Consider the following 11411-nt stretch of genomic DNA (forward strand, 5'->3'; position numbering starts at 1 on the left):
CGCTCTGTATTATTATTATTATTTAAGAAAAAGACACACGAGCCTGACAATTGCAGACTCAAGAAAAAAAAACAACAACATAAATATATATAATTTGAAAAATCTGCTGTGGGGTTGTCTTTTTGCTACAGATTAATCGTGGCTTTAAATTATTTTTTGCTTGTTTATTTAATTCCCCATGTATTGCCTCTAAAGCAGAGGCGGAATTCCATTATGATCGACGTATTCTTTCTCAGCAGCCGACTGACAGCGTCCAGACAGCGATGAAACAACGATCCAACATACAGAAAAATTAGGTTTGTGTTTGTACAGTAGCTTAGGCAACAACAAGGCGTGTGACAACTGACCCAAGCCCATACATACAGGTCGACTGGGAGCTAATAGGTACAATATGCCTGAAGAGACATTAATCACGAGGGGGGGGGAGACTGTGTGTGTGTGCGTGCGTGTGTGTGTGTGTGTGTGTGTGTGTGCCTACAAAAGAGCATTTGAGGACAAGCTAAAGCACAACCCTGACCATCACAGCAGCTTTTTCGTACCGTCAGAATGCAATAGACAACACAGACAATTCCCCCCCCCCCCCCCCCCCCCCACACACACACACACCCATCCCCCCGTTCTATATGGCAGACAGCAAATATGGCGAGATCAAATTGTGACGTTGCGAACGCGCATCGCGCAGCCTCACTGTCGCTGCCGCTGTCAGTCAGCAGGTGAAGATGTGGGCAATCTAGCACACAAGCAACACATCTGAGGAGGAGGAGGAGGAGGAGGAAGAGAGGGAGGAAGAAGAAGAACGGGCTAATCATGGACACACTGAAACCCAATTTTCGTCCTCGCGACGCTTTCCAATCTGCCACATTTTGTCATGGCAGGGGTGCGAGAGGAAGTAAAGTGATGACAGAGCTCGCTCCATAACTGGGCTTCCTGTCTGGGGAGATTACAGAAAGGAGGGGGAAAAATAACGGGGACGCGCCCACAGACCGATACAAGGGCAGGAACTCTAGCGCGCGTGTCGAGGACTTATTGACGTGCTCATTAGTTTCTGAATGGATCATGCCAGCTAGAGGCCCCCATCTCTTCCCGTCTTCGCATGCGCGCGGCGCGCGTGCACACTCGCCCTCGTCCCCGGACGCTTCCTCCATCTCCTCTGCCTGCCTCCATAGTCACCCCCCCCACCCCCCATCCCTCCACCCCTGTTCCCACACAATGCATCACACTCGGTGTTCCTATCGACTGGCTTACATGCTGTAAAATACATTTTCCAGATTGATCACGCATATCACAGCAGCTTTGCAGCGGCGCCTAACCCTTTTGCCAAAACGACGCCCACATCAACAGCGAGGCATGTAGTGGAGTTTTTAAGATCGGTGGGTCGGGGGTTCGGTTGGGGTTGTTTGGTTTGTGGAGAATCACCTTGATTAAACCGAAGGAGGTGGGGCGGATGTGGCACTAACGTGCGTCGCGCAGGGTTTTCCTCGCTGTCTGGGAAAAATATGAAACATTAATGCGCTCGCTGATGCAGTTCAGTCCCGACAGTGCAGGGACGTCGCCCCCTTTTTGTGGACGTATCTCATGTAGTGTCAGCGGACCTGCTAAAATATAAGGTTTGCACCCATGGTTTAATAATCACTCATTACCTCGCGCGTTACCTCGTCTTGACCGGCTGCCTCAGAGGCAATGGGTGTTCACGCAAATTACGTATCAATAGTGAATCAGGAGCGACGGGGTTTTCTTATAGACAGACAACAGACTCGGTTAAAAAATAATAATCCAGAGGGTTTTGACAAATGGCTTCCAGGAAAATGCTTGAGAAGGAGACATCATTGCCTATTTGTTTTTTTAATAGTACAGTCACCATCACACAACTTCATCAACCGACCTTTCTGCAAAAAAGCTGCATCATGGAGTAAGCAAATTGAAGGCAACAACCAATAAAATTCAAGAAACAATGAGAATTTTTTTTTCAAGACGAAACAAACAAAATGTATTTGAAATGATATATTAAAAGTGCTTTTGATTTTCATGTCTCTCCTCTTTGACTGATGATCGACTCCACACGCACTCATGGCCGGGGAAAAGCGCCCCAGACGTCCTCTCAGTAAAAATGTCCTGGAGGTCAGTTTGCTGCAGGTCCATCGTATCAATTGGGAAAAAGTTCCATCAGTGGTGATATTGTCATAGCGATTAGACTGTTTCTTATTTTTCTAAATTTCTTTATTTTTCTGTTTTTAAATTCTCACTTCAATTTTAATTCTTGGAGAACATAGCTTCGACAACATATATCGCACTCATTATAAGAAGCAAAAGGTTATATCAAAAAATTATTAGTATAGAATCACAGAAACCCTGGTTTAGAACCAGAAAAAATACAAAACAGAGAGGTACATAGACACAGGACAATTCTTATAATTGCTTGGAAACATTATTTTCCCGCTAAGTCTTGATTTTTTTTTCTTACTGCGCATATGATGTTTTTTTTTTCTTCATTTTATTTGTATTTTTTTACAAAAAAAAAAAGGAAAATAAAGACTAGTATTTTACAAAATGAAGAGTATTGTTCTTGAAGATGAAGGTGGATTTACACAGGCGTTAAGTCCAGTTCCAATATTTTTCTGTACATTATGTATTCCGTATCAGTCCCAGAAGACAGAAAAAAGTAATGTCTTCCAAGTTTCTCAGAAAAGGTCCTATATATAGTCTTCTTGGAGGAGGATGTGGTGAGGGGTGCTGACTTTTGGTCCTTTTTTTTTTTCCCCCTCTCTTTTTCCCACTTTCTTATAAGGATCATTGGATGGACATGTAAGGCCAGTTGAAGCTGCTCCCGGATAATAGCATATCCCTGATGAGGGTTTCAATAGGAGTTTTACCTACCAATCGGACGAAGAACAGCTGCTCGATTACCGACGAAGACACGGTGCGCAGTGAGGGCAGCCGCAGGAGGAGCTTCCCGAAGCGGCTGGGTTGGTTCGGGTACTGGCTCCTCACGTACTCCTCCAGAGCGCATTGGGATTTCTCCTGTAGGCTCTCGACGTGAGCAGCGTCCGACAGGCCACAGGCGTCTGCCGTGACACACACACACACACACACACACACACACACACACACACACACACACACACACACACACACACACACACACACACACACAGAGAGAGAGAGAGAGAGAGGACATAAACACTGTGGTTAGTTTCATTCATCTTATAAAGCCTGAGTTGGTGTGTGTTGCTATTGCTCTTAATGTTAAAAAAAACAAAACCGAAAAAACCAAACAAGTGTAACAATAGCTATGCTATTTTAAAATATTCAATGTGATGGTTTTATTTGAATTTATTTTATTCTATTTAAAAAAAAGAATCACGGGACCACCCAGCTCGCAGGGGAACATGTAGCTTTGAATACTTATGTAAATACATATATTCATGGTATACATTATTCTAAACCATTGCCACATTTTTAACCTCTGACAACAACACTAATCAACCCCTGTGCACATTTCAAACGGGATAACACGTGGCCATTTTTTCGCCCTCCTCCCCAGTGACCTATAGGCTCAGTTTGGACAAGTGCAAAACCCAATTTATGTCCCGCACGAGCGCTATGTTTATCATTCAACATCCGCCTTTTGGTGTTATTGACAAAGTGGAATGAACAAACACACTGGCCAAACATGCTACATCACACTGAGCGAGTGGCACTGTCATACAGAATAAACAACGGCAGGGTTGGTGGTGGAGCAGGAGGGGGAATATGGGGGTGCACAACTCAGTGGTGGCGCTCTCGTCTGATATTAACTGCAATCGACACAGACTATGACGTTGAACGTCGGCCAAAAGGCGCAGGAAGCGTGTGGGCGCTAAGAAGGCGACGAGGGGGGCAGCGGCGCAAAAGGTGGCGCTGTCGGCCTAAAGGTCGCTGCTCCTCGCGTCTACACCCTGGGGACTCAAGTATACGGAAACGTAAACGGCACAGATGAATCTGAAATTACACTGGATGTAATGTGACCTAATTACTCCGCAGTAAGCTGTTAAGTCATTTCGCCGCCCTTCTCTCCATAGACCATGCTTGGCCTGCTTTTTTTTCTTTCATTCTTCCTATTTTTTTTTTTTTATTTTTTTTTTTGCGTGGAGCCTATAGGAGAGGCCCCGGGGTTGCGATCGCATTTATCAGGCGAGGTGAAGTCCGTCGTCACGCAGAGGCGACGCGCCTTGTCAGAAAATTAGCCCGTGCGCAACAATGCTGCCGAGCGGTTCGTTGCTCGGAGCAGCCACGTCTCGAGCTCAGACAAAGCGTTTAAAATGCTTATTAGAGGTGCGGCGGTGGCTCGCTCTGCTAGGAAAGGAAACCGTTTCTTCGCCCAATCCCGTTCTGCTGCTTTTATAAAACTGCTGCAGAAACGAGCTGCAAAACCAGCGGTGTGCGCACGGTCCCAACCATGGAGCCCGAGCTGCCCTTTAGAGAGCTTGCGTTGGGCTGTGGGCTTTTTTTTCTTTCTTTCTTTTTGTGCAGAAGCGAAACACTGCTTCAGTTTTCGAGCACTAATAGATTAAACAGCAGATTGGGGGCTTTTAGGCATATTCGGGATTTCTCGGTGCTATAACTCACTATGGCCGGACACAATAACCTCCTGAACCCGGGGGCAGCGCTGAGATCTCGGGGTGATTTACTGTGACCTTAGTGCGGCCGCTCAGACCCCCATGTATGCAAATCACGTCGGATTAACGCTGAGTGTCCCATTTAAAATCTGCTGCGATCAATGAGGCCGAAGTGAATTGCTTTGGAATTTTTATTTGCGTATATAAAAATTGGCACCACCGTTGCAAATTCAGCGTTAAGGAGAGCCTGGTGAAAGAACGAACGGAGGCGCAGCTGCGTCAAGGAAGGGCTGCTCACAGACATCCCATAGTAGTTCACCATCAGGCCTGCCTGCAGCCCCATACACCCCCACAATAGACGGAGACATGGGAGCAGATAGCTTCCAGATTCACAAACGTCGACTTCTGTGGTAGGTTAGCGCGGACACACACACACACACACACACACACACACACACACACACACACACACACACACACACACACACACACACACACACACACACACACTGCACTGTTCACGTGTTGGGCGAACGGTTGATGCAAGACAACGGTGCCGAGATGTGGAGGAGCTCGGCCACTATTATTTATGCATCAAATGCTGACAAGTCTGGCGTTATTAAAGGAAGCAAACAATCCACGCTGGTCCTGGCACCACGCCACCTGACGTGTTAAAGCCAGGACCAGTTGTAGCACATCAAGCGACTATATAATCTTTGAGAAAACATCACGGATGTTGGTGTGTTTGCAGTGTGTCTGCATAATCTCGGGTGAATTACTTTGAAACGTCGTGGCATAGGGAAAAATACGGTGAAAATGCCAGTGAACCGAATCTGGAGGGATATCACGTTACTTAATGCGTGAGTGATGCAAAATCCGCATCTAACGGTGCCAAAACCGAGCCTGTCAGAGTTTCTGCAAAATTTATGGCGTCAAAATAGCCGATTGCCAAATCTGAGCTATTGTGACTCCTGCTGCAAATAAAAATAAACAATTTTAGAAAGTGGGCACCGCTTTAACCCAATGTGGAAATGTCGTATTCGAGGATAAGGTGAAATTGAAATGTAATGTTGATATTTATGATTAAAAATGTAATCTCTTAATTGATATTTTGTAGTTTGTAAAGCAAACAAACGTGTAATTTTTTTTTAATTTAGATTACGAAAGGGTCATATTTGCCTACGAAGGACATTACGGCTTTTACTGGGAAAAAAAATAATAGTAATGTACGTAAGACAATATAATTTTTTTTATTTAATATAATACACGATAATGTGATAAAATATTTTGCAAAGTTGCTATTTAACATTTATATGACATGTAAAGAAAAAGAATAGTTTCACTACGTTTTCTAGTGACGCGATTAATAATTCAAATAAAAACTGTAAAACTGAAACTCGCATTAAAACGAAACATTTATTCACCAACATGAACAATAATACTATAAATTTACCAATGTTGCGTTTTCTCCCCTTATATACGATACAGTGAGGTCAAAAACTTTCAGGGGAAGTTGGGAAGAAGTTTGTGGTTTGGGGGCGTGGTGGTGGTGGTGGTGGTGGGGGGTGGTCGTGTGTGAGTTCAAACTTTACTTTTTCTTTTCTTTGCCATCGTCGCCATAATCATCCTCATCAACACCACCACCACCACCACCATCATCACCAGGCCCCTCGACATAAAAAAGCCTGATGGCATCAGGCGTACACAAGCAGCTCCGAAATAGCGTCTAAATTATGCGTAAATGGGGACCTGCAGGACCTCACTCCAGTCACTCATCAATGAAGCGATCAGTAATGTAGGTTACTTTTGAAAACTGCTCCCGACGACTTCTCCGAGCGTGTGTGACGGCAGAAAGTGAGAAAGTGTCCCGTATGAGGAAATTAATAGGTCAACTAAGTTGAATCTACAAACAATTTATCCAGCAGTTCAGCCCTGAGTCTTCCACGAGCGACGCACTGACACATGAGTCAACTTCCATCAGCTTTTTTTTTTTTTTTCTGATCTCGGTCTGCTAGGGATTATCTCCTGCCCTTCAAGACATGTGTTTGTGCGCGCAAAACATGGATAAAAGCATGCAGCAGCGCTCATAAACGCATCAGCTGTCGCATATCAGCTTGTGATAGACTATTTCATCTTTACGCTCGATTATTTTACACCTGCTTCAAAATTTATGGACGCTAAACGATCCTGGTTTTAGACTTTGTAAAAAATGTAATTCATAGAACCCCCCCCCCCTCCCCCCGAAATATCTCCATGTTTCAGAGTGCCACCGATGTCCAATTAAAATAAAGATCCCCCAACCGAGATTTTCGCGTCCAGACTTGATGCGCTCACTCAATATGGATTTGTTTACATGTCTTATGCTGCGGCCACAACTGACATGGGAATGCATGTAAGCAGATATGTAGCAAGCCGTGGACAAAGTAGTTTCTACATCGGCAACACAAAACGTCTCGTAAAGTCAGATTTGTGACTTGACAGCCATATTCTCGGTGCTTCTCCCTGCGAGCCCCGCTCACCCTCCTCCTCCTCTACACGCCTGCAACTAGGCCCCATTTCATTCTAATTCTAAACATTGTTTTTTCTTCTGCTGATGTGTGGACACTCACCTGAAGTGAACAGAACGATGGCCTTGAGGCAGCTGTACTCTGCCGAGTCTACGTGCAGGGTCTTAAGCTTCTCCACTTGCTCCTGGAAGATCCGGATGTGATCCATGAAAGCCACGACTCGGTCCGCGGACATCGGGGAGGCGTGGAGGCCCGCCGCGGCGAGCAGAGGGGCAACATGCAGAGGCATGGAGCACTGGGCTGCGTTCAGCACAAACAACTCGCTCCACGTCAGCCTGAGGAGGGACACCTGGTCGGTGATCTGGAGGTCGGGGAAGAAAGGGATGTTCCTCGCCCACTCCACGGCGCTGAAGAGCAAACGAGCCGCCAGCTCGCAGATGTTCTCGATGCCCATGATATTGTTGGGCTGCATACACTGGGTCCCGTACCGGGACGTCGGATAAGGCTCGGCCCGCAGCAATAACGAGATGTATCCGGACAGATAGCAGTGGCCGTTCAGGGGGTCCCCGTTGGTCAGCGCGTACTGGCCTGGGTTGGGCTGGGTCGGAGGCATTCGTCCTCGCTGAACCGCTGACAAAAAGAAAGAGAAAAAGAGGAAATGTGCATCCAGGACTGACAAACATTGTTCACGAGTAGTAGAGCCGGTAGGCACGTTACAGCTAGTGTGTTTTGTCCCTAGTTAAAAAAAAAAAACGGCATTCACTAATTTCTTTATTTAAAAAGAAAAAAGAATCGAGAAAAATCAACCACTCCGACTGTTAGTTAGATTCTAATATTTCAGAGATTATTCTTTCAACGACATCAACATCTCATCAGTGCAGATGTGATGGGTCTGTCTACGCTGGCAAGGTTTACATGTGTATGTTCAGATACACACTGCATGGCCAGTACGAAAAATGAATTGCCTTTTTAGAACATGAACACACATTTTTAAAAGAATATCTATATATATTTTACTATTTAAAAGTACATTTAACAAACACTTTGCCGGCTATTTCTGACCGTGATTGAACATTACACGTAAGCGGACAATTGTTAGCAGACACCATTGTTAGTGGGTTTTTAAAAATCATATTAACAATTTATAATTTGGCCTAAAAATATTACAAATATAACTGATAATTACCGCCGAGTGCAAACATGTTTACATATTTGCACTGCGTCAAAAAACCAGCTGGGAATAAAATGAATTGGGCGATTGTTTCCTGCCTAAAAAAAAATAAAATGGGGGAATATAACTCGGCTCACACTATACGTGGGCATGTGATGCGTTACTACAAATAGTGGATTTGACACGAGGGATGTTTGCATGAATTGGAAACAAAACGCTTGACATGGAGAGGAAAGTTATACGGCCTTGTAATGCACCAGGCAAAACAATGAGCCATGGGCAACTTCAGCGGCGTTATTCAGTGTGTCTGAGCTGTCTAGTCAGCATAAGGAGCGAGGCAGAGACGTGGGTTTGTAGTGTGTGTGTGCTCCTTTTACATCCACACACATAATACAAACCGCCACTGCACAATTATAAATTAGCAAGCTGCACGCACTTATGGAGAGGACTATTAGTACACTGTAGACACACGTACACACATACACACTCTCTCTCACACACAGAAAGACACACACACACACACACACACACACACACACACACACACACACACACACACACACACACACACACACATCTAAACAGCCTCTGATCTGATGCAAGACGTACTCTTTACGTAAAACGGCCCTAGTGGAGAGCCCCCCCCTCGCTTGCCGCCGCTTTGAAATAGCACAATTTAGAATATGAGGTAAAAATAATAATAGGGTCAGCTTTATGAGCCGCTTTGTTTGGGTGACGTGCACTCACAAGCAGAGTTGCTGTGGTTGCAGTGGCCTTTCTCTTTTAGCTCCTGTCTATCACAGGCAAAGAAATACGAGCGATTCAAGCAAACATCCCGAGAAAAAAAAAAAAAAAAAAAAACATGGATGGAGACTGCAGCATGCCCAGCCGTATAGTCTGTGACCTTAACGCAACATGGCAGCGCCGCTCGCCTGCTAACTGTGGTTCGGTAATGAGTGGGCTTTAAAATATATATTCACCTTCCCGCCGCATCCCCACTTTTAAGCACTTCTTCAGCCGGCAGTATTGGCACTGGTTGCGGTGGTGCTGGTCAATGGGACAGTTCCTATTGGCACGACATGAGTAGGTTAAGTTCCTCCGTACACTCCTCTTGAAGAAACTTTTGCATCCCTCGCAGGTGAACTGGCCATAGTGTTTGCCGCTCGATTTGTCTCCGCAAACCACACATTCAATATGCTGCTGACTCTGTCCAGAATTTTGGCTCCCCTTGTCCCCAGCGGTCCCCGGTGTGGACGGGGGACCCGGCTGGCTGGGGGTCTGCGGAGTGTGCGGCGCCGCCGACGCCGCCTGCTGCTGATCCCTCGCCGGCTGCGCTGCTGGGTTGGGGCCGCTCGGAGGTCCTCCGGCCACGTCTTCCTGCGGATCTCGCCATACGCCAACTACCATTGCCATATCTCGGCCCCGGAAAGTGCTATAGAGCGAAATGATCGCCGGTGTTTTGAAAACGTTGAGGAGAGAAAAAAGGAGATCTCAAAAGACAGGGCAGTGCAAAGTCAAATCGGAGCACGCAATCTCATATGGGGTAAGAAGGGGAGTAAAGCGCGATCAATACATTCAAAAAAAGAAAAAAAGGCGATTGAAAAGGCACCCGATCAGGATATGCAAGTATCGGGAGGCCAGTTCCAAGGTAAATTGCAGTCAGCCATTCAGGAATCCCTAATCTTGAAGGAAAACCCGAGTCCAGACGTGGAAAAATGCAGTTTGATATAAAATAGCCACAAAGGAGAAAAAAGGCAGGAGCGATTCACATGGACGCTCAGGAGCGAGTAAAAAAGAAAAAACCTTTTGCTGGAAAGACACGCGATCCAAAGTGCTGCGGAGATAAATTCCTTTCTCTTCTCTTCCCCTTGCTCCGTTACACTCCTGTCTTCACCGTATAGGAGGGCAGGAAAAACTGAAGCGCTGGATTTTTTTTCTTCTTACATCTATGTTTAAATAAAGCTCATCATCTCGCCCGGCAGCGAAGGAAAACAGCGTCGCCGAACGAAGTGCCCATGTATAGTTTCACCGCTCTCCGGCAGCAGGAATGGAGATACGACGAGAAAAGATAAAAAAAAAAAAAAAAAGAAGACCAACAGCAACAACTAATAGAATATGCAAGAAGCTGGAGAGACCCAAAAAATGAATGCGCTTAAAGGAGAGGACCAGCAGAGCAATGTTTCCGAAACGGGGGATCTGCGCGAATGTCTGTATATAGTGAACTTTGACACTACTATTGAAACTGACACGTTTCTATGGAGATCGCTGCGCCTTATATGGTGCTCATGTCAAGGAGCCAAGAGAGGGGCTGCTGGAGACTGATAATCAAAGGCGACTGACTGGCCAGAGCCCTGCATAGAGGAGGAGAGGGGGGAGAGAGGGAGAGAGAGAAAATGGGAGGCTAAGGTTATAGCCAAGCCCTCTCTTTCTCTCTATTGGTTAGAGTCCCCCTCCGTTCCCTCGCTGCAAAAAATGTCCGCACCGACAAGTCATCCCGGTCCCGCGTTCCGACGTTAAAATGTTATATCCCTCCAAGAGAACGTCGTGGAAAATTATCCGAGCAAGGTGCACGGCGCCCCGCGCGTTCGCAAGCCTCCAACCCGAGTCCTTTGGCGCGGGGTTATTTGTTTGTTTTTTTTTTGCGGGCGAAACCCCCTCGAAATGTGGCAGACCGCGAGCGGAGATTCCGTTGCGAATCGGCGGTCGACGCGGTGGAATAAAAAAAAGTGATGGATCGATTTGGAGAGGCAGGAAGGAAGCGGAAGGGAAACGCGTCGCCCCGGCGCGCGATCCAGCCCCGCGTTTCGCTAAATCCGAGCTTTGCCGACGCGACTGTGAGCTGATGGATGTCAGCCGCATGGATATTTTTTGCAGTGTTGCCATCTACGGCTGGAGGGGGCTGGAGAGAGGGGGAGGAGGAGGGGGAGGAGGAGGAGGGTGGCGGGAGGGAGGGAGGAGAGGGAAGGGGAGGTGCAGGGGCGCTCTGACAGGCACAATTTACATTGAGCTCGCCCCGCGCTGCTATTTACTTTGAAACCTGATTAGTATGGGCCCGCTATTGTCACCAAAAAGAGGAAGAAACCTTGAATAGAAAAGCAGAAAAAGCGGGGTAAAGGCATAGGAGGACAAAGCTTTTAC

At 46.4% G+C, this 11411-nt stretch overlaps 1 protein-coding gene across 1 annotated transcript; it reads right to left on the reverse strand.

The window, feature by feature from the left end:
• Positions 1-1823: 1823 nt before the first annotated feature.
• nr2f1a (nuclear receptor subfamily 2, group F, member 1a) lies at positions 1824-11099 on the reverse strand. Its single transcript, XM_076043841.1, has 3 exons — positions 9254-11099; positions 7205-7732; positions 1824-3062 (listed from the first exon to the last, which is right to left on the reverse strand). Exons 1-3 carry the CDS (start codon positions 9684-9686, stop codon positions 2788-2790), a joined length of 1236 nt encoding a protein of 411 aa, XP_075899956.1. The 5' UTR covers positions 9687-11099; the 3' UTR covers positions 1824-2787.
• Positions 11100-11411: the final 312 nt, after the last annotated feature.

The sequence above is a fragment of the Nelusetta ayraudi genome, unplaced genomic scaffold (genome assembly GCF_046127955.1).
Source record: "Nelusetta ayraudi isolate G7.1 ecotype Tasmania unplaced genomic scaffold, CSIRO-AGI_Nayr_v1 ptg000078l, whole genome shotgun sequence".
Classification (NCBI taxonomy): domain Eukaryota; kingdom Metazoa; phylum Chordata; class Actinopteri; order Tetraodontiformes; family Monacanthidae; genus Nelusetta; species Nelusetta ayraudi.

What these genes read in the sequence shown, in the direction of transcription:
- nr2f1a (XM_076043841.1), bottom strand. Translation starts at nt 9,686, where the DNA reads ATGGCAATGGTAGTTGGCGTATGGCGAGATCCGCAGGAAGACGTGGCC. An exon ending in AGTGGGGATGCGGCGGGAAG is followed by an intron (nt 7,733 to 9,253) that starts GTGAATATATAT and finishes TCTTTTTGTCAG; the next exon opens with CGGTTCAGCGAGGACGAATG. An exon ending in CATCGTTCTGTTCACTTCAG is followed by an intron (nt 3,063 to 7,204) that starts GTGAGTGTCCAC and finishes GTGTCACGGCAG; the next exon opens with ACGCCTGTGGCCTGTCGGAC.